The 23,589-nt window shown below is 42.5% G+C and overlaps 1 protein-coding gene across 1 annotated transcript in view; it reads left to right on the forward strand.

Moving 5' to 3' along the window:
• Window positions 1–6,699: 6,699 nt before the first annotated feature.
• MTPN (myotrophin) overlaps window positions 6,700–23,589 on the forward strand; it is a 61,708-nt gene continuing 44,818 nt past the window's right edge. The window contains exon 1 of the mRNA XM_050919101.1: window positions 6,700–7,054. Coding sequence (XP_050775058.1) covers window positions 6,983–7,054 — 72 coding nt within the window. The 5' untranslated portion in view covers window positions 6,700–6,982. The remainder of the gene's footprint in view (window positions 7,055–23,589) is intronic.

The following is a 23,589-nucleotide window of genomic DNA, read 5'->3' on the forward strand; positions in this document are numbered from 1 at the left end:
ATGACAATATAAATAAAAAAGTTATTTAAGCTAGATATTTATATTCAACAGAAGTGAAATTCACACGTGTGCAGAGGCCTTTTCACCATTTAAATAACCACTGAAGCCCTCAAAAAAGGGTGTAAGTGGGACATAGCACAAGGATGAATTTAATAACATCAGAAGTAATGAGGCTGGAGGCAAAGCAGCATTAACTTCTGGCACACTACTTACCAACTTTCTTATGCCTAGCCTCAGCACCTTTCTGTTGCCTCCTCTAATCTCATGGGGGATATACGAGCATTTCCCATGCTTCTTCCTCATAGTCAACCTGCTACAGTCCCTCTAATCAGTGCTCCCCGATGCTTATCTGCCTGAAATACATACACAGACACCACCTCATACTGTACATATAAACTACTTGGTTTCAATAATCAGTTAAATTTACAAAGTGACAACTTGTCACATCATTTCTAAAACACATGCACTTATATTGTGTTCAGTGGTATAAAAGGTGATTTCTATAATAGGTAGACATAATCCCAGTCTATAGAGAGTTTAAAATCTAGGAGTCAGACTCTGTAGATCTGGGCTGACCCCCGTACTCTGTCATGGGTTCACTTGTAGGATCCTGCCCTAAATTTTAGACTGGAAGCAACAATTGAGGGACAAAAGAAATTAGAGGGGAACTGGACAAAGATGTAAATATGATGTTGGTGTCACTCTGTGCACAATTTTAGCATAGTTTTTTTTTAGTTTACATTTTAAATGGTTCACTTTTGCAGGCTTTGTAACAAGTATCTAGGAGTCTCTTGGATGAGGTTTAGAATAGTGGCTGGGTTGAGCAGGTTTTTTGAGTCTGTTCCAGATACCAGGGGCAGCATAGAAAAGAGAGAATTGGGTTTCATTTGCTACTACTTGGATTTTATAAACTTCAGTTGTCCACAGAGTCTCTTTAGGGAAATCTGACATATAAGTCTGAGTGTTCTAGTAATCAGGAAAGGGGGTACAAAACCCTTTCCCCTTGTAGCATGAAGCCATCCTCTGCAAAGAGGGGCAAAAGCTCTTGTTCCCATTTCTGAACCTTCCCCTATTTTACCAGTCTGTACCTGCATCTGCATCCATCTCTGCCCTTGATTTTAAGTCCTCCTCATTTTGCTCAGGGAACAACCTCCGTCAGCAAATGAAGACAGAGCAGTGATTTCCCTACACCCCCCCGAATTTCCCCAACCCCCTCCCTGAATTTTGTGAACTAGTTAGGTGCCAATTTAATGACTTTTTGGACATTTGAATTGAAATTGAAACATTAATACACACTTTAAAAGCATATACAGTGTATGATAAAATACGTGTATCTGAAAAAGTATAATAGATTTGAAAAATATGAACATAGACTAGCTTCCTTATACAGCTGTTGTTTTTTATGACAATGTCAGTGCATTCATTTTGGTGATGTTGGCAAACCTAATAATTTCAAATGAGGATTTGAAAAGCAAAGTCTAAGGCCATATCTATGCTACGCGCCAGATTGGCGGGTAGTAATCGATCTATTGGAGATTGATTTATCGCATCTCATCTAGATGCGATAAATCGATCCCCAAATTGACACCCATACTCCACCTTGGCAGGAGGAGTAAGCAGAGTTGATGGGGGAGCCACGGCGGTCGGCTTGCCGCCATGAGGACGGCCAGGTAAGTAGAACTAAAACACTTTGATTTCAGCTACGTGAATAGAGTAGCTGAAGTTGTGTATCTTAGATCGAACCCCACAGTGTAGACAAGCCCTAAATGAGCTCTCCCTGACAGCTAGTGATGAGCTGGGTCTGGTGGGAAAGGCTTCGGGACCAGATTGTATTTACATTCACACCTAATCCACCTAGGTATCCAGCAAACAGAGCTGTGTTGCCCAAGTGATAGATTTTGGCTGGGGTTGGGTTACGAATCACTTGAATGCAGGGAGGGGGATGAAATGTTGTTGTTCTTACTGTATGAGTAAAGGGCAGTAGAACTGTACTTAGCCTGTGCTGATTGAGGGCCTCAAGAGAGAAGGTGGGGACATATCCCTCTTCGCTGTTTAAAGACAGAGCTGATTAGGCTCCATAGATAGTCTTTTATTCTATTAAGTGACCACTGCAGCTGAAATCACTGATAATCAGGTTTAAGTGCTTTGTCCTGCTGTGGGGACAGTGTTTCTGCGGAAGAGACAGCCCAGACTGCACTAGCAATGAGATTTCCCCATTGAGAGCTCAGCTGAAATCACTGAGAGCTGGGTAGAACCTCAAGAGACCAACTCACAGAGGTCACAGTGGCAGGTGGCAGCAGAAGGTGACTGCGCAGGGCCACTGGTAATAGACTGGTGGAGTGAACGGTGGCACAACAAACAGCAGTGGCCAGAGTGAACAGTGAGCAGCTGGAGGAACGAGCAAGGTGCCTTCTTCCCCCCTCTGAACTCTGAGTCTCCACTGACCAAGGACAACACCGGTGAGTGGGGTGCGGTAGAGGGAAAAGTGAGGGGCATGTTAAATAAACATTTGTTAGTTGGACTATATTTTAGTGACTTTGCTCCAGAATGCTAGATTTGTGACTGGGAATGGAAACTTATATAAATATGTTTCCTAGTAGGCCAAAATTGTTAAAATGCATTATTTGCCAAGGTTGTTATCTCACATCGTTGCCATCTTGAGACGTCATTATGTTGGGGAGTTTCTGTACTAAACATTTTTATTATTAGAATTAATTTTTACATAAGAATGGTCATACTGGGTCAGACCAATGGTCCATATAGCTCAGTATCCTGTCTTCTGACAGTTGTCAAGGCCAGGTGCTTCAGAGGGAATGAACAGAACAGGTAATCATCAAGTGATCCATCCCCTGTTGCCCATTTCCAGCTTGTGGCAAACAGGCTAGGGACAACACTCAGAGTATGGTGTTGCATCCATCCCCATCCTGGCTAATAGCCACTAGTGGATCTATTCTCCAGGAATTTATCTAGTTCTTTTTTTTAATCCTGTTATAGTTTTGGTCTTCATAGCAGCCCCTGGCAGAGTTCCACGGGTTGACTTTATGTTATGTGAAGAAGTACTTCCTTTTGTTTTTTTTAAAACCTGCTGCCTATTAATTTCATTGGGTGACTGCTAATTCTTGTGTTATGTGAAGGATTAAATAACATTTCCTTATTCACTTTCTTCACACCAGTCAAGATTTTATAGACCTCTATCATATCCCCCCTTAGTCATCTCTTTTCTAAGCTGAAAATTCCAAGTCATTTTAATGTCTCCTCCTGTTTCATACCCCTAATCATTTTAGTTGCCCATCTCAGGACCTTTTCAAATTCCAATATATCTTTTTTGGGATGGGGTGACCAGATCTGCACACAGTATTCAAGGTGTGAATGTACCATGGATTTATATAGAGGCAATATGATATTTTCTGTCTTATTATCTATCCCTTTCTTAATGATTCCCAACATTCTGTTAGCTTTTTTGACTGCCACTGCACATTGATGAATGTTTTCAGAGAACTATCCACAATGACTCCAAGATCTCTTTCTTGAGTGTTAACAGCTAATTCAGACTCCATCATTTTGTATGTATAGTTGAGATTGTTTTCCAATGTGCATTACTTTGCATTTATCAACTTTGAATTTCATCTGCCATTTTGTTGCCCAGTCACCCGGTTTTGTGAGATCCCTTTGTAACTCTTTGCAGTCTGCCTGGGACTTCACTATCTTGAATAGTTTTGTATCATCTGCAAATTTTGCCACCTCACTGTTTACCCATTTTTCCAGATCATTTATGAATATGTTGAACAGTAATGATCCCAGTACCGACTCCTCAGGGATACCACTAGTTAACTTTCTCCATTCTGAGAACTGATAATTTATTCCTAGCCTTTCTTTCCCATCTTTTAACCAGTTACTTATCCATGAGAGGACTTCCCTCTTATCCCATTATGGCTTACTTTTCAAAATTCAATTTAAATTAAATACTTTTTTTTTTAAATGTATTTTTTTAGAAATCTAGACCTGTTACGTGTTTTGGTGTAACTTGCATTATCCTTATGTTAAATTTGCATTATACTAACAAAATATTTACTTTATTCTTATCTCTTTTATATATTGCAGGTCAAGGTGAAAATGAAAAGATAAAAAACAATACAATAATTTTTCCATTCGAAGTCCTCAAAAACTAACCAAGGTGAAGAACACATCAAGAACCAAGAATATATCAACATGTCATCTGAAGGTTCAAGTGGCATATCTACAACCAACCAGCCCAAAGCACAAATACACCTACCTACTGAAGAAAGAGTGTCTCCAAAATCTAAAGGCAGTTCCTGATGTTTGTCGGTCAGTTTTCCCATTTATTGAAGTTACAAAGATGGCTACTGGTGCACCTCTTGCAAAAGAGCTTATGAAGAAGGAAAGCTTCCCAATTCTACAATTGGTAAAAGTGAAGGAGCTTGGTTTGTCAAACCGACCAGTAAAGCCAATGCTGATACACTATGTGAAAAGGCTGCAAAACACCAGGCCTTTGGAGTGCATCAACATGAAAAAAAGACTTATAAGCCCACTTCCAAAGCCAATTTTAGAAGTACTTAATAAGGCTGTTAAGAATACTGGAGACACAACATAGTTCATGCAAACAAACATGGCTGTGGCATCCTACTTTCTATTTAAGCAAGAGATACCACACACTACAAACTGAGAGGCCAATGTTAAGTGCATTGTCACTTGTTCATCCTCAAGTTGAACACTGGTTCAGAACAAGATCAGCAAATGCTCATTGTCTTTCTGCAAGAAACTCAACTGACTGGCTGGAAGCATGTGGTGCAACAGTGAAAGCCTCAACAGTTGAAAAAGTGAAGAACTCTCTCACCACATTCAAAAAATTTGCATACATGGCTGATGAATGCTCCGATGCAAATGGACATCAAGTATTAAGTCATTGTGTACATTATCTTGATGTCAGTGGTAGGCCAGTAGATTAATTTCTAGATGTTGAAGTTATAGAACACACATGGGCATCTGTGACAACCCTCATCTTAGAAGAGTTAAATGCTTGTCAGTTGGACCCCAAACAGGTGGCTGCTTGTGCATCTGATGGAGCTGCAAACTTCTCTAGAAGACATGGTGGAGTACAAGCTTTGCTCAGAGAAAAGTGTAACCCTAATCTCTCCTGTACACACTGCAGAGGCCATCTACTCCAACTAGCACTACAAGCTGCAGAATCTTCAAAAGACATTTAAAAAGCTATAAATGTAATGTCTTCATTATACTCTTTTTTCAGAAAGAGTCCAAAAAGACTGAATATCTTGGAAAATATAGAAGGTACACTTGGACTGAAATTCAAATTAGTCCAACCTGGGAAAACCCACTGGCTTTCTCATGAGCGATCCTTTGGTGTTGTCTTAAAATTACTTGAACCATTATTACTGGCTTTGGAAAGTATCTACCAAGATGGGATGGATCTAAGTAGTGAGGCTGGTGGATTACTTTTGCTACTACGTTCAGAGAAGACTATTGCTATTCTCTCTCTCGCAAGTCTACTGTTGAAAGCACTTGGATCATTAAACAATGCCATCCAGACATCTGCTACAACAGTAGTAGATGTTTGTCCAGCAATAGAAGCTACATTTGGATCAATCGGAGAGCTATCCATTGAAAAAGTACTGGAAGAAGCAAAGCCTTCAGTCCAGAAGTTGACTAATTAAGGCATTTATATTGAATCCTTAAGTGAAGAAGACAAGAAGTGTCTGTTAAGACAACTGAAAAAGCACACGGACTGGATTCTTAAAAATCTACAACAATGACTTCTAGATCTACTCAACCTCTACCTAACTTTTACAGATGCCTGTCTTACAAAACACCGACAATTGAGTGGCGTGAGGCACTACTAGCAATGGGGCTGCCATGTGCTCAGGACAGAATAGAGAATTTGAACACAGAGTGGAGTATCATACGTCGAATGAATGAAGATTTGACTTCAACTTCTTTTTTATCATCACTAGTGGCTCAACCCGATCTTTGTGTTCTGTTTCCTGGGATGAAAGAAGTAGGAATTCATCTCCTGCTACTCCCAGTCACAACAGCTAGAGTTGAGCATTTTTTTCATCATTGAATAGAATTTTGTGTTCTGAAAGAAGTCTCCTTCTGCCTGATCATGTGAATTAACTAATGAGCATATCAACTGAAGGAATGAAAGTACCGGACACACAAGAAGCCACCAAAGATGAACAAATTGCATTCAAGAAGTTCAGTAACAGCGTTAGCAAAATTCTAACAAGAAAACTGTAGACCTAGTGCTTCATAGAAGGGTTGAGTAGCCAACTTTAATTTGTGATTGTAAAACATGAGTTAAATCTAATAAAACGGTCATGAAACATTTTTGTTTTGACTATGGTGCCTTATAGCCCACCTGTGCACTCACAGTCTCACCACTCATCAGCCCTCACACCCCTGCCCCATTCAATTCCTGGGGAAACCACTGAGGCAGAGAGAGAGGGGGGGGTGTGTGTGTGAGAAAGAGAAAGAGAGAGTTACGAGGAAGCAAGACCGTGCGCGAGAAGCCCGCGCAGTCTGAGAACCCTAACTCCAGGCACAGCAGGGCGGCCGCTCATTCAATCAGGCTCTGGAGGCGCATGCTCAGTTAGACAAGCCAGAGTGGCCCGGAGGCGCATGCGTAGTTTAGTGGCCTTTCTGTGCCGGAGTGGAGGGGGCCGGGCTCGAACTGACCGAATGAAAACCGGAAGCGGAAACGGTGCGTGTAAAACAGCTTTTCCCTTCGGTTAGGCGGATTCCCCTCCCCCTTCTCTGTTCCCGGCGTAAAGCGAGCGCCGCAGGCCCCGAACGTTGTAGTGTAACCGCCCTAACTGCCGCTCGCCCGTGTCCCCTCCCCCAGGACAGCGAGAGCCGGCCAGAGAAGGCTCCCTCCCCCTGCCCCTCTCCGTGTGGGTGCTGGGCCTTCGCCGCTCCCGTCTTCCCGTGTCTCTGTCAGGCGGCCGCTATGTCCGACAAGGAGTTTATGTGGGCCCTCAAAAATGGAGACCTGGATGAGGTGAAGGACTATGTGGCCAAGGTAAGAGCCGGGCGGGGCCGTGATGGGGGCTGCGCGCTTGGGTAGAGCGGTGCGCGCGCGAGAGAGAATTGGTCTCCTCTGGCCTCACGTTGCCAGGGGCCGGGCCGGGCGCTTGCAGGGGTGATCGCGCTGTGGGGGGCGGGGTGTAACGGGCCAGGCGGTGGCGGCGTGGATCGAGCCGGGCTGGGAGTTGTTTGCAGCCGCGCCCAGAGGCCGGGAGGCGGGAGGGAGCATTGGGGCACACGGGCGGGTGGGGAGGTGCCAGTGCCTGGGGGCTCCCCGCCCCCCACCCCCCGGGTAGTGGCGCTAAATCCTGCACAAGGAGCTGAGGGCTAGCTTGGTGCTGGGCTCTCCTGACTTACCAGGACTGTCTTTAGGGCCCTGGGCTGGTCCCGCTCCCTTTCTGAGTATTGGGGCCCCAACAGTACAGCGGGGGCAATTCTGGTCTGCTGGGCATGTCTCTTAGATCCAGGAGAAGGGCAAAAGATTATTACGACAGGGTACTAAACATCTATCTAGTTACTGTTAGGTCTTTCTGCTCTGAGCACTGCAGGGGAGGAACTCTCCCCTCACGATGTTGCAACTACCATCGAGGATTGGGAATTACTCACATTGGGGTGGGGGGAATTCTGCCTTGACAAATGTTCAGGATGCTGTGGGAGGTGGATATGCTCTCTTCTGTCTTGGTAGAGATGATTCTAGCAGAGTTTCTCAAACTCATAGCATGGACCTGCATCTTAGTGTCTTGCAGGCCATCTTTCATCCTGATAATTGCTTACACTGAATACTTCCCTCATATTACATATTTCTTTATTGTATTACTGTCAGTCAGTTTTTAATTTATTTGAAAAAGGTAATTATCTTTTGCTGATTTATCTCCTCTCTGCTAGAAGTAGTCAGATGCTAGGTCAGTTTGATTTCTTTGTTTCTAGTAGCTTTTGTAGGTCTCCAGGTTCTTCTTTTTATTGAACATCCAGGATACCTGCAAAAGCTGTTGAAAGGAGCCAGCACTGTGTGAAAAGAGAGCTCTCCATGGACCACTATTTGAACACCTGTGAAAAATGTCAGATATAAGCTGATGCTACAAGATACTTTAGCCATCTCCAACATTAGGAGCAATCTTGAAATGGAAAGTAACTAACATGAGGGAGATCTGTTTTATTTTATTTTGATTTTTTCTGAAAATGGTGTATTTCACCTCAGTTTGAAGCCACCTTTATTTTCTGTGTTGAGTGATTCTGACAGAGCATACTGGCTAGTGACAGAAAGAAGGAATCATTACATCTGTGAAGCCTTTCTCACCTCCCTATTAGGTGTGTCCACCAGATTGTTGTGAGGTATTCTGTTTTCTTCTCCTCTCTCCCCCCACACACATTCTGCCTCTTTGGTTCTCTTCCCCCTGCTTATCAAACTTCTGTCTGCTGTGGCCCATTGCTTTCCCACTATTAGCATAGTGTAGCCCTCAGAATCGCGTAAACTTCATATTGCTGTAGCAGATTCCCACTCTGCATGAGAGAGTGCTTTTTACTGGTGGTTCACTCAGAATACTGAGTAGTGCTCCATTTTCTCCCCTTAATCTCAATCCTAGTGACTCCCATCAGCACTTCTGAAATACTTCCAGTTGCCCTAAACAAAACCATCTTTTGTTCCACTTTGTTGTTGTTCTAATGTTATCTTTGCACGTTACCTCCAATGTTGCAGTCATGTCCTTTCTTTTCATGTAAAGAGTTCAGTCTTCTACCATGTTAATAACTGATTGGTAACAGTTTTCATGCTCTGACAGAAAACTACAAATAATCATGAAAGACAAGGGTCAGGGTGGGCTTCACCAGTGAGGTACAGAAACAAAACCTTGTTGAGCAGCTCAGGCTCCTCTCCACTCATGGCCTGTAGGTTTTAAAGAGTCTGTACCCTGGATGTGCTGTTCTCTTTCACATCAGCCACTGGGCTGGCTATATATCTTAAACTTCAATATATCTTAAACTACACACTTCCATTTTCTGCTTAGAAGTGAGAAGGATCCATAGGCCAATATTGTCATTGCTGTTGTTTAGCTGAAGTGTAGCAGCACTAGAGCATCTGTCTGCATACTTGGAGAGACAACACTGCATTGGCTTATGTACAGTTAATATTTGGAAGGTTATTGGTTTAACTATAAAGATCAGAAATTTTCATTATTTAAAATGAATACTTAAATTCTGCAGAAATTTTGGGCTTAGACCCCCGTTTGCGCCAGTGAAAGCTTCCCATTGGCACGTAAATTTTTCAGGCCTTCCTTAATGTTTCCTTTATGCTTAACATTGTTATGTTCAGCAGTTGCAGTCTTTTATTTTGACTCTTCTATTTTGGCTGACTCATTTTTACTAGAGATGGAGTTCTTGTGCTTTATCGTATAGGCCATTCGATAACAAGCAACAGCAAATTTCTAATTTGTTGAACTTTTGTTCCTTGGTTGTCTATGGCTAGTCATTCTCCTTTTCTTTTTGAAAATGAATAGTGTCTATTGGCTTCAGATATGCCTTTGCTGGAGGTTAGGTGGGACATTAAGAATTCTGTGTCATCTCCCCCTCTTGCTTTACCCCAGGGATCCGCAACCTATGGCACGCGTGCCACCTTTGGCACGTGAGCCGATTTTGCCTGGCACGTGGCTGCCAACTGGGGTCCCGGCCGCCGGCCCCGGTCAGCGCACAGCTGAGTGAATGGAACCCCAGGCCGGCAGGAGACTGAGTGGGGCCAGCGGCTGGGACCCCAGACTGGCGGTAGGCGCGCCCCACAGCCCGGGCAGGTGCGCCTCTGGCTCCCCCCTCACCGCGCTCAGGTTCTGCAGCTCCCGGAAGTGAGAACTGCCACCGCTGCCCCTTCTGCAGCTTCCCCCCCACCCACTGCCTCAGCACTCCACGTGGAGTTTTGCTTCCACATGGAGCCAGCATCTGACCGGCATGGGCATGGTAAGGGGAGTCCCGGGGCGCAGTCAGGGAGCCCCGGGGCGCAGTCAGGGAGGGTTGGATGGGTTGGGAGTTCTGGGGGTCCTGTTGGGGTGGGGAGTGGTTGGATGGGGCATGGGAGTCCCCGGGGGTCAGTTTGGGTGCGGGAGTGTGGATAAGAGTTGGAGCAGTCCAGGGACAGGTAGGGGGTAAGGTCCTGGGGGGGGGCAGTTAGGGTGGGGGGGGTTCTCAGGAGGAGGCAGTCGGGACAAGGAGCAGCGGGGGATTGGGTGTTCTGACGGGCAATCGGGGTGGGAAGTGGGAGGGAGTGGATGGGGGCAGGGCTAGGGTATGGCTGTCCCCTCTTTTTTTGATTGTTGAAATACGGTAACCCTAGGTGAGGGGGGAGCCAGGGAGTGCATGGGAGCTGGCGCCCGGGCTGCAGCCAGGGCAGGGGGGTGCAGGTGCTCTGCACTAGCGCCTTTGCAGGGCTGCTGGCCCCCTTCACAGCACCGGCTCCTCCACAGCTGAGGCACAATGCTGCTGCAAGAGGGACGCTCTGGCTCTCCGGTGCCTCCAGAAGGCGGCTTCTGCTGCTGCAGCGGCCCAAGCCCGGCAAAGCCAGTGAGTGGACTCGGGACGGGGGCCACCTGGGTGGGGTGGGAAGGGCTTGTGGTGGGGCTGTGCACCCTCCAGGGTAGTTCAGAGGGTAGGGAGGGGGGAATCTGGTTTGGGGAGCAGCCCTTAGGCATGGCTGGCCCCTGGGGTCTATAAAGGCTCATTGGGATTTGCCCCTCAGTGAACCGATGTGCGGGGGGTGGGGCACAAAGTGGAAGTTTTGCCTGGGGCACAAAATATCCTTGCACCGGCCCTCCCCCAGGGGGTGCGTGCACCCCAGGTTAAGAACCACTGCACTAAAGTAATAAGATATGCATTTTAATTTAATTTTAAATGAAGCTTCTTAAACATTTTTTAAAAGAACTTGTTTACTTTACATGCAGCAATATTTATAGACTTATAGAGAAAGACCTTCTAAAAATGTTAAAATGTATTACCGGCACGTGAAACCTTAAATTAGAGTGAATAAATGAAAGACTCGGCACACCACTTCTGAAAGGTTGCCGACTCCTGCTTTACCCACTCAAATTCTTAAAATTCCATTGTAGGAAGGCCCCGTGGAATAAGATCACTACTATTCTGTTGGAGATGGTCCTATGTGCAGTAGGGTAGAAGTGATTCTGCCTGGGCAGAAAGGAACCCAAACAGAATGAGGAAGTGGAAGGCATACGTAGGGAATTTAAGTATGACTATTCAGAAGAAGTGAAGGATGAGAGTTAGCTTTGTGGCAGAGCAATATACAGCCTTGAATATACTGAAGAATTTTGCCAGGCTAGGTAACTCTTACTTCCCCCTCTCTTTTGAAATAAGCCTTGTATCCACACAGAAGTACTCCTGTTGGTTTAGTAAAGGATTTAGATAAAGTTGTTGAGTCTTTTTGTTATTCCAGGCTTAATCATTGGATGGATGAATGGAAGTACTGGTGCAAACATTTTATTATTATCTTTTGCACTATACTTATCAAAGCTTCTGTACTCTGATGGCTGAGATGGACATCGTCTCCAGGCTGGCCTAGAACATCACCCATGTTGTTTCCCCCCTAAAAGTGCTGCAGTTTGTATCCTCATTTGGCAAACCATCTAGTTTAATCAGCTATAGGAGAGATCAGCAGGTAGTTTGTGACACTGGAATGCTCAGCCAGCAGACTAGAGTTGGCTCACTAACTGAGTAGTGAAATGGGAAGGTTGGAAATGGGCAACATTTCTAGGTGGCATTCAACTGGTGGGCATGGCTGGTGGGGGATTCTTGGTTAGTGAACAAAGGAGGCTCAGTGGCTCAGGCTACTGTGGAGTGCAACTAGTAGCTATGCTTCCTCCCGTGTGATAGGCATGGGTACAAAGAGGGCCTTGGATTGAATTATGACAGTGCTAGTGAGGACACAAGACAAAACTAAAACAAGTTCACTGACTTGTGTGGAACATTGCTTCCACCCATTTATTACAATTGTTTGGAGCATAAACTATTAGGTCTTAGAATGGGAGAGAACTTGGATCTTGATTGCTAAGGTTGTCTCAGTGTGATGCAAATTAACAAAAAACAATAAAATTCTAAGGCACTGGTGGCTGGATCTACTTTAACTGGTATATTTAAACTTCTAAGCCAGTTAGAAGAACAGTACCAGCCTCCAGAACCTTGTCATATGTGTTGATCCACCTGGTTTAAACCAAGTTAGAGTTCTTTTTTTCAAGAGGGGCGATGGTCGGGCATGTCTACCCTGGGGAAAACAGCCAAAGTTGGCAGGTGTGAGAGTTATCGCTATTCTGCATTATTTTAGGCTATGGCTACACTGTGTACCTTACAATGTAAGTGTGTAGCCGCTCTTTATCTCTGGGAGGGAGCTTTCCCGGCTACAAAATAAAACCACCCTGAATGAGAGGCAGTAGCTTCATCAACAGGAGAGCAGCTCCTGCCAATGAAATGCTGTCCACACTGACACTTTTCGTCCTTAAAACTTTTGTTGTTCAAAGGAGTGTCTTTTTCATATCCCTGATCGACACAAGTTTTAATGTGAAAATGCAGTATAGACAAAGTCTTATATTGCTCTCCTTAACTTCCCTTTAGTTGACTGAAAGAATATTGTTGACAGGCTCCAGAGGGAGCAATGTCAACACTTGAACAGAGGGAGGAAGTAAAGTCTCATAAGGGGCTTCTTGAGAGAGAAGGTATCTTGGCAGACAGCTTCTCCAAAAATAAATTGGAAAGACTGAAGAAAAGGGCATGATTTGAAAGTAAATTTAATAAAAAAAAGAGCAGCAGAAAGAAGGAATAGGGTAGAGGAGGGTGGGAAGTAGGTGGAAAGGGATGGCAGGATTTTTTAAATTTAAAAAAGTCAAGGATAAAGGACAAAAAATGCAAATGAAATTACTTGCTTAATTTTAAATTATATTTTCAATTCTTTTGAATTTCTGCTCGATGTATCTCCCTCTTCATTCCCAGGACAAACAGAACTAAATATCATACAAGATACTGTCTGCTTTCTTAATGCCACATAATTCTTACATTCGGCCCCAAGTTTCAACACTTTGTGGTCTGTAATGTAAGCCAAGTTTTTCTTGTGTTCAGTAGTACACTCAGTTACATCTGTACCATCCCAGTTTTCTAAGGGAGTGGGGGTTGAGAAACCTTTTTGCTATTGTGTAATCATGCTGGATTCTAATGTGGTGTTTTGTGGCTTTTGATGTTAAAATGTAATTGTACTGTGCCAATGTAAAACAGTTTTCCGTAGCACACAGCATTGATCATAGTGCATAATGACAGGTCCAGCAACAACTGGTATGATGTGGAGAAGTACATGTAAACTTGGTTATAATACGAGAAAAACAAAGGCACTCAAACATTCAGTCAAATCGTTCACTTTTTTCTTAAATCTGTTGGTTGTGGATGGCAAACTCAGAGTAGGACATGAATGCAGCAGTAAGGGAGCATCAAGCAAAGCCCTACAAATGAGTATAGGAATGGACTACAGAACACTTAATACTAACCAGAAAAGCCCTGACAAAAATGTAAATACCTCCAAAGCCCAGGTGGAGATAGAATATATAAGCTAAAGATAATAACGCAACCCTGTCACTGTCCAACAATTAACATTATATACCAAACCCAGTTTAACCACAGCCTGCTCAGTACCATGGCATACACATCATTGTATCTTTAATAAAAAGATGTTAGAAAAGAAGGAAAAATAGGTAAAGCCTTTGAAATGTCAAGTGTTAAATAATGCTTTCATTTTAATAACATCCCTTGTTCCCTTTCTTTTAGCTGGAGAGAGTTTTTTAAAAGGGGGACGGGGAAACCTTGTTGACAGTCTTTTAAATGATGGTAACTGTCCTTTTTGGGAAAAGAAAAGAAATTAGTTGGTATGAGCTGGAGCTGTTGCAGTCTTTTCATCCCAGTTGGTGGTTATGATTCAGCTGGAGGTGATCAGGATGGTGATGTTATCTGGCTCCCTCTCTCTGGCCTGGTCTGTTCAGGATATTTCTCAAGATCAGGTTGATGAAGGCCCGAGGTCTCTGGAAATGGTGATGGTGTTGGCCATGATAGCGAAGCTTGTTCCAGTAGTCTGTCTGTCCTTCCCCTCTGCTGTTGGTTTTTATTCTTTTGTATTTGACCCACAAAATCTTTCTTTTAAGGCCCCCAAAATAATGTGGTGATTGTAATAGACCATCCCCTCATAATTTTTGTCCACCTATTGCGCCTACTATCTGACATCAGTTTTATTTTATTAACTTCTGGCTCCATAGCATTTGTTTTTAACATGCATAATTTCAACAGTCCTTGGAATATATCAGTGTTACCTTTTTTCAGTTTGTCTGGTTTTCTTGTACCTGGTCTAATCCACATTAGCTGTTATAGGTTATTGTGGCATTTTATGAATGTACTCATTTTTTACAGTTAAAACCCACAATTAGGATAAATTTGTAGGCCCAGTTGCCACAATAGTGCCCATATGGGCTTCCAAGCATGTCCTAAGGTCAACAGGTTTGACTTAATTCAGGTCAAAGCAGGTTCCATAGTTGAAAGGCCCTCATAGATAATGCCCTGCTGGAGACATTCTCCGCCCCCCCCTCCACAGCAAAAGGACTGCGGGTCAAGTGCCTCTTCTTTCTGTAGCTAAGTTCTTTATTATAGGTCAAAGCCAATATCTTAAATACCAACCAGAAACCGATAGGTGACTGATGTATATCATAGCAATATAATATGCACATAGTAACAATTTAGCTGAATTCTGCACCAACTTCAGTTTCAGGAAGGGCTTAAGATCTGTTCTAACTCATGTAGAGCACACAGCACCAAAAGGCATAAAATAGCATGATCCATATCCAAAATAAAATGTTTCAACTTTCTAGTAATACAAAGGTTAGTGTTGGCCTTTGCTGCCACTTGTCTAGTTGCAGCTGGTACTCTATCTGGACTGCAGAACTGCAGCACTTACAACAAGGAGTGGATGTCCACAATGAAAGGAGAAGACCTTCTCTAATTTTCTAGTACTTCTAAACCAGTCAATCTCACTGTGATCTTTTCTGGATCTGGTATTGGTCAGCTAGCCCTCAACTAAGCAGAGACCAAAGGTAATTGACTGCTTTGAATGTGATGGAGATATTTATGAACATGCCACATTCCAGGTCTCCTTGCTAACACTCCCAATAGCTTCATGCACAGAGTAGACAACATGGAACCCTGCAGAACCCCACATGAGAATCCTTGGAGAGAAGCACTTACATGTCACTACCTTTTGAGTGCTTGGCAAAAAAGAACAGAGCTACTGAAGGGTAGCCCTGTACAGTCCTGCTAGAACTGCAGATGAATCAATAAATTTGATCAACTCACTGTCTTTGATACAGTATCAGCATGGACACCTGATCTTCATCTGTCGTCATAAAATGTATCCAATTCATTGTCTATGCCCCCATGTCTGTTCTCAAACTGACAAGGTTGGTGATGTTTGAGAATAGTTTTGACACATCCTTTTCAGTAACATTAAGAGTGGAAGACTAGATACAAGGTGATAATTGGCCAGATTGTCAGCATCAAGTGACTTTCTTGTGCAGTATCCACGTATGTGATTATTAAACCAGGTAGCTGGCTTTCATCATAGTCAAGGATGTCCTTAATCAAGGATGTTTAAATAATATCCTGATAGCCTTCACCAGCCATGAAGAACATGAGTCCTGAGCATTTTAGTAACATGTGCTTAGCACCTCTCATAGCTCAGATTCTGAAAGAAACTCAGAAGACTAACACGCTATTGAAATTTATTTCACTTGTAACTTTTAATAATTAAGAAAAATCAGCAATTTGAGGTCAATCAGGTTACAGTCCTTGCATGGGAAGAAGCATCTTGTAGGAAGATCTAGGTTCTGGGGTGGGGGTGGGGAGTAGGGGTATTGATCCTGTAAAGACTGTCATAATGCATGTGCATAAGGGGGCAAATTTAAGGTTGCACAGGCAACCTAAATTCTAGCACTTTCTACGTTCAAGTGCTCGAAGTAAGCATGAATGGACATCAATTTTATGAATTTATTTAATTTATAGCTAAATATTTTTAAAGCTGAAATCTAAGAAGTTGAATTTGCCAGTTTGATAAGTATTGGTCAATATTTGAATCTAATTTAATTAGGGTAGACCCCTCTTTGCAGACTGAAGAAGTATTAGCATACTGATCATAACGATGCTAGGTTCCTTTTAGATCAGGTCTTGAACAGTATTTCTCAAATTGGGTGTTTGATGATCTTAACCAGTCAACAGTTATATTATACTTAATTATAGACTCAGCAGTTTATAGTTGAAGTTTAGGTACACCAAATGTTCTAGGCATGTACTGAATATATAATAGTCTTGTGAGCAGTAGTCCTAGACTAGGGTTGAAGTACAGTAGTTACACCATGTAACAAATCACCAAAATGTCTGCTTGCTTTTCAGTTCTTTAGTATCTTTAATACATTTATCACCCTTCCAGTACTGCTCTGAGCAGTAATGCTATTTTAAGGCACTCTAAGGAATGTAGTCCCTGTTAGAATTGTTTGATGTGAATGGGAGAAATTTTAAGTATTAAGAATAACTGCTTAAAGCTGTGTTTTGTGATTCTTGTAACAATTTTCTTAGGCTTATAAAAGGGAATTAATGGATATAACATTAGTTACAAAACAGTCAAAATATGATTCATTGGAGTCTCATTGGACTGCATGTATACTCACCAAGAACTTGTGTTGTTTAAAATAAGTAAATGAAAGAGAATTTCTAAAATTAAATCTCACCACTACTTCTCAGTCCTGGTAACTCTTGCAGGGGAGAGATTTGGACCTCACCGCTGCTCCAGGTGTCCAGTAACATTTCTAGTTTTGCTGCAGCTTCGGGGGTTCATCAACTATGGGGTCCACACAGTGGTCTCAAGTTTATATACTCTGCTTCAGGGTCCATTGGAGGAGAGCACTCTTCTTATTTTCTATTGGACTCCTCTGGTTGGGGCAGTGTTCTGATTTCAGTTCTGTTTCTTTGTCATCTACTGGATACCAGTGGAAACATCAGTGTAATATGTTTCTTCAATTCTTTTATCATTAGAGCCCTGCAAATCCATAGATATCCATATCCGTGGACTATTTTTGTGGATTGCAGGTCAGATGCAGATACAAACATTATATCCACACAGGGCTTTTATTGGAGGCCATTTATGTTTGAAATGAGTTAAAGATTGTATATCGGTGTTGATCAGACTATTAAATGGAATCCCTGTTTACAGCAAGTACTTTTAATATTCCCAAGTTATATCCTGGTTATCTTTCATAACTACTGGGCCCTTTGGGTTACATCTAAAATGCAATAAAATACATGTGGGTGGCCCTCATCTGCTGGCTGAGACTGTAGGGCTAAAACTATCAGTATAAGCTTTTGGATCCAACTCAAGCCCAAATGTCTGTGCTACAGTTTTATACCTCCACAGCCCGAGCCCTGCAAGCCCAAGTGAGTTGATCTGGGCTCTGAGACTCTGTGCTGCAAGTGTTTTTTTATTGTGGTACAGACTTATCCTGTGTGTCTAAAGCTGAAGGTGGGGCAAGTTCATCCGGGGTGGTGCCCTTTGGGGCCATACTTGCACGATGCAGTTACTCGGAGAGAGAAAATGGTGAGGCAATACCTTTTATTGGACCAGCTTCTTTGCTGAGAGAGACAAGCTTCTGAGCCACACAGAGCTATTCTTTAGGTCTGGCTGCAGTTACTGGGAATCAGAGTGGATTGATTTAAATCAAAGTGACTTTAATCACTAATCTTAATCATGATGTAAATCAGCAAGCAGGAAACCTAAATTTAAATTTATTTTAATCTTGCTTTGCATTTGTACCTTTTTTCCCTTGAGAGGTTGATTCTCATTGGTTAGTAACCATTAAAACATTCACAACTAATCTATACACAAAAGCTGGTACTATTTGCTAACCAGGAGTATACACAGTATCTTTACATTTATTTGAGCCATTGTATAGTTCAAGATAGTTGTTTGGATTTTTTTTTAATTTTACGTTCATTGAGAAAATGATGGATGATTCATTTCTTGTATGCTACATTATTTTCTTACTAGTACAGTTCGGCTGTATTTGGATTTTAAGTTGACATTTAATTAAATACAGAAAATGAGCATTTTGAAACAGTTAAAGATTACGTTAAATGTGCTGGATACATAAGTAAGTTTATCAAAACATGTTTTGCGTTTAAAACTGGTTTATTAAACAAAGGTTGTATTATCTGTAGTTAGTGAACTGAACTGATTGTTTCTGGTTATCATTTCTTTCAAGATTTTAGAACTAGTATATCTCACTTCATACTAAGTTTATTTATATTTGGATTAAGGAGAAAAATACGCTTTCCTTCTTTTTCAACTTCCAGTCAGTTCCTTAACCTTAAATAAACTTGTTGTGATGGGTTCAGTCACAAAGACCCCCTTGGGACTGTCACTGATGTGCTGGAATTACCTCTGAGCCCATTTTCCCTGCCAGCTTGGGACTCCAGAACCCTGCCTTGTTGAGCCAGACACGCTAGCCTGCTGCAACACAGACCCAGGCCTGGTCCATGCATCCAAAACTGCAGACTTTAATCAAAAACTGACCAGCAGGTTACCTGCCTCCAGCACCCAGTTCCCAATGGGATCCAAACCCCAAATAAATCTGTTATACTTTGTATAAAGCTTATCCAAGGTAAACTCATAAATTGTCCACCCTCTGTAACACTGAGGGTTTGTCTACATCAGAAAGTTGCAGCGCTGGTGAGGGAGTTACAGCGCTGCAACTTAGGAGGTGTACACATCTGCAGGGCACCACCAGCGCTGCAACTCCCTGTTTGCAGCGCTGGCCGTACTCCCGTTTTGTCTCGGGTGTAGAGGATCCAGCGCTGGTGATCCAGCGCTGGTAATCAAGTATAGTCACTTACCAGCGCTTTTCTTGACCTCCGTGGAATAAGCAGGTATCCCAGCATACCTGAGGAAGCCTCTGGTAATCAAGCTGGTCTCCTTCCCCGGCTTGCTCTCGCGTTCCCCGAACCCCGAGCAAGCAGGTCTCCTTCCCTGAGGTTTGCTGGGTGGTTCCGGGAAGGCGAGAGCAAACCGGGGAAGGAAACCAGCTTCGCCGCGGTTTGCTCTCGCGTTCCGCGAACCACCCTGCAAACCGCAGGGAAGGAGACCTGCTTGCTCGGGGGTTCGGCGAACGCGAGAGCAAACCGGGGAAGGAGACCAGCTTCGCCGCGGTTTGCTCTCGCGTTCCGCGAACCACCCTGCAAACCGCAGGGAAGGAGACCTGCTTGTTCGGGGAACGCGAGAGCAAACCGCGGCGAAGCTGGTCTCCTTCACCGGTTTGCTCTCGCGTTCGCCGAACCCCTGAGCAAGCAGGTCTCCTTCCCTGCGGTTTGCAGGGTGGTTCGCGGAACGCAAGAGCAAACCGCGGCGAAGCTGGTTTCCTTCCCCGGTTTGCTCTCGCGTTCGCCGAACCCCCGAGCAAGCAGGTCTCCTTCCCTGCGGTTTGCAGGGTGGTTCGCGGAACGCGAGAGCAAACCGCGGCGAAGCTGGTCTCCTTCCCCGGTTTGCTCTCGCGTTCGCCGAACCCCCGAGCAAGCAGGTCTCCTTCCCTGCGGTTTGCTGGGTGGTTCGCGGAACGCGAGAGCAAACCGCGGCGAAGCTGGTCTCCTTCCCCGGTTTGCTCTCGCCTTCCCCAAAACCCCTTGAAGCCGCCCAACAGCGCTGCAGTGTGGCCACATCTAACACCACTTGCAGCGCTGGTTGCTGTAAGTGTGGCCACTCTGCAGCGCTGGCCCTATACAGCTGTACTAATACAGCTGTAACAACCAGCGCTGCAAAATTTTAGATGTAGACATGGCCTGATAGAGAGAGATGCACAGCTGTTTGCTCCCTCAGGTATTAATCACGTACTCTGGGTTAATAAAAATGATTTTATTAAGTATTAAAAGTAGGATTTAAGTGGTTTTAAGTAATAACAGACAGAACAAAGTAAGTTACCAAGCAAAATCAAACAAAACACGCAAGTTGAAGCCTAATACATTAAGAGACCAAATACTAATAAATCTCACTCTCAGAGATGTTCCAATAAGCTTTTTTCACAGATCAGATTCCTTCCTAGTCTGGGCCCATCCTTTCCTCAGTACAGTCCTTGTTGGTTCCAGCAGGCGTCTTGGGTGAAAAGTAGGGGCTTTCTTGTAACTGGGAACCCTCTTTGTTCTTTCACCTCCTTTTATAGGTTTGGCACAAGTCAGGAATCTTCTCTCTCTGGAATCCCAGCCCTAGATTCCGAAGGAAAAGCACCAGGTTTAAGATTGATTCCACCATTCTTCCTGGGCTGGCTTACAGGAACACAGGAAGGCGTGCAAGTAAACAGCCATTTACAACCAAATGTCCTAGTCAATAGGAGCTATCAAGATTCTAAACCATCATCAATGGCCCACACTTTGCATAATTACAATAGAACCTCAGTTATACTTTATATTTCTAGCTTCAGATACAAGAATGATACATACATACAAATAGGATGATCAGTTTCAGTAGATTATAAGCTTTGTAATGATACCTTACAAGAGACCTTTTGCATGAGGCATAATCAAATTGCATCATATTTACACTCAGAATCGTATTTCCATAAAACATTATGGAGTGCAGCATCACACTAGTCATTGAACTGAACTACCTGAATAAACTGAAATGAGGAATGTTCTCTTCGCTCCTGAAGAAGAAACGATTGCAGTCAAACGATGGTATAGTCTTCAACAAACTCTTTTCTAGGTGCTTAGCTGGTGATTTATACCAATTCAGTGATTTGACTTTCTTTAAAACTTTGGCAGCAAGCATGGTACTGCTTAATATTTTTATTTTATTTAAATTACTTCAATAGATTAGGTTTTAATATAGATTGCCATAATTTGGAATAGGTTTATTTTTAAAAAGAAAAATGTAGTTGCATTTAAACAATTTTTAGTAATTTTTTTTTAATTCACCTTGTTTGCGGTTCCTGCTTATGTGCTTCTACCTTGAAAGCCTTATAGGATCCTTCATACCTGACCAAAACTGGGATATTTGGAAGTGTATTGCTTTACTATACAGCTAACCCTTCTTGTAAAACATTCACCCCTTCTTGGCTAGAGGATGTAATCTTTTAGAGCCTTGAATGGGGTTTGTAATAAACCATTAACCGTTTCACTTATAGTCATGTGATGGAGATAGGAAGTTCTTATTAACAGTAAACAAACTTGATGGCAAGTTTTTATTGGAAAATTGGTATCATACATACAACAAATATATTAAACAAGGAAATGACCTTTTTTTAAAAAAGTTTCCCGTATGAGTTCCTAACTGAAAGTTGTACTCTTTCAGTTTTTGTGAATGGTAGTAAAGTCCATAGTCAAACCCTTTCTGATATTCACACCTGGGCACCTGTTTTCAGTACTGAACTCTGATGAAGCTCAAGTAGCTTTTTGTGGATTTTCTATCTATCTATTAATATTAAGATGTGATAAGATGATAAACTTTGTAAACTACTTAAACACGCTTGAGTCATTCCTGTAAAACTGAATTTTCTGATTGTTTACATCAAATGTCTACTTTGGATAAAAACTAGTATTGTTTGGATATTACTATCTGTAGGTCCCACCTTGTTTGTTTCCTAAACTGGAATGGGGTTCAACATTGACTGTGTAGACCCAGGAATTTTGTTTTTGTGAATAGCTTTTTTTTTATTTCATTCTGTCTTCATATGATTCCATGCATGTAGTCACACTGAAATTTAATTCCACATCTGTGCTTGTTAATCTCGCTGAGGAATAGTGATAATTCAATATTGTGAATAATCCCTTTGTTACTGGTAACACCAGGGAATACCCGCATGAGATTTAAAAACAAAAACAAAAAATCCCAAAATAATCACTCTACAAATGTAGAGGACAATAATATGCATAAGAACTAAAAAACAGTATAATTTACTTTTGGATCACACTGTTCAATAACTCTTTTACCTGTTTGGATTTGAGGTAGCAGTGGAATATTTTAAAGGGCGAGTAAGTCTTGACTCGGGTACATTTTGGATAGCAAGGAAAAGTCATAAATTGAACATATCACTCTAGGAGTAAATTCCCAGAGAATGGAGAAGTGAAGAGCTGAGAAGGTTTTATAAGGGATCATATTCCAGAATATTAAAATACTGTATTTTTTCAAATTGCTCAGATTTGTTAATTTACTAAATCATGTTGAGAAATTTGCTATTGATGTAGTAATTTATATTTACATGTTTCCCATACAGTACAAAATTTCTTTTCAAGAAGTCTGACGTTACTCTTAAATAGAGTTTGTAGAAGAAATGAAGTCCAAAGATATCATTGACAATACTGGAAAGTGAAATCCTTAGCTTTGTCTGGGGCCATAGTGATATGTCTTTGGACAATTAAAAGGCATGCTTTTCCTTTTTCTCATTATAACCAGACATTTGTTTGCCATACCACTATCTGATGTAGTTTCCCATATATTTTTGTGAAAATGACAGGGAGATTAACTTTCTATAGACAAGAAGGCTACTTTTCCATACCAATAGGCTTGGAGCAGATCAATAACACTGATATTGGAGCTAGCTTGCTCAGACCTCAACTGTTTCCTGCCTCAAATATGTCTGTTGCCCTCTGGGCTTGCAGGATTTTACTAAGTTGTCATCTGGCACCCAGGTGGACTGAAATATTTTCCACTTAGTATGTCCCCGGAGGGATAAACAGTACAAAGCGGCAACAGCGATTGGGTTTTTGGTCAAATTCTGTGCTGACTTTGGACAGCCACATCACTAGAATATAAAATTACCAGATGGGCAGTTCAGGGTTGTCAAAGAGATTGGGAACTGCCGTATGCTCAGTTGATGTTATGTCAGGTGTGAAGATATTCTTCCCCATCCCTCGATGTTCAGTCATGATACTGTTAGATTCAGAAAAAAATACATGGCTTACAGAAAGTTTATATGTAGCCACCTCTACTAACTGCACTAGAATCTTATTTGTTGCTCTACTTCTGATACTCAGAATTATTTTAGCTTGTTTCTATTCCGCTTTCTGTTGCTCTTCCTGTTTCACTCAAAGGGTGATACTTTGAAAGTTCAGTAGAACTAATCTCCTCTCTAACTCGGAAGAAAGTCTAATACAAGGTTTATTGGGCAAAGGATTAAATGGGAATCCTTGAGTTTAAGAGAGGTCTTTAACTAGCTTGAGAGAAGCTAGGCCACTGGTCCATGGATTCCCATGTCTTACCCAGAAATTTAAGTTCCAGGTGATCTTCTGTCACATGGAACAGGGAATCAAAGGAAGAAATGGGTTAACTGACTGTCATTCTTGTCCCTCACTGTACAATTGCTGGGGGTGGGCTGTTTTGAGACTTCAGCTCCCAATTCAGCAAACTATTTGGTCATCAGACTTCTTGAATACTTTTTCCCAACAGTATTAAGTTATTCCTTTTTTTTCTCTTTCTCCTTTACCCTTTGA

Source organism: Gopherus flavomarginatus, chromosome 1 (assembly GCF_025201925.1).
Source record: "Gopherus flavomarginatus isolate rGopFla2 chromosome 1, rGopFla2.mat.asm, whole genome shotgun sequence".
In the NCBI taxonomy this organism is placed as follows: domain Eukaryota; kingdom Metazoa; phylum Chordata; order Testudines; family Testudinidae; genus Gopherus; species Gopherus flavomarginatus.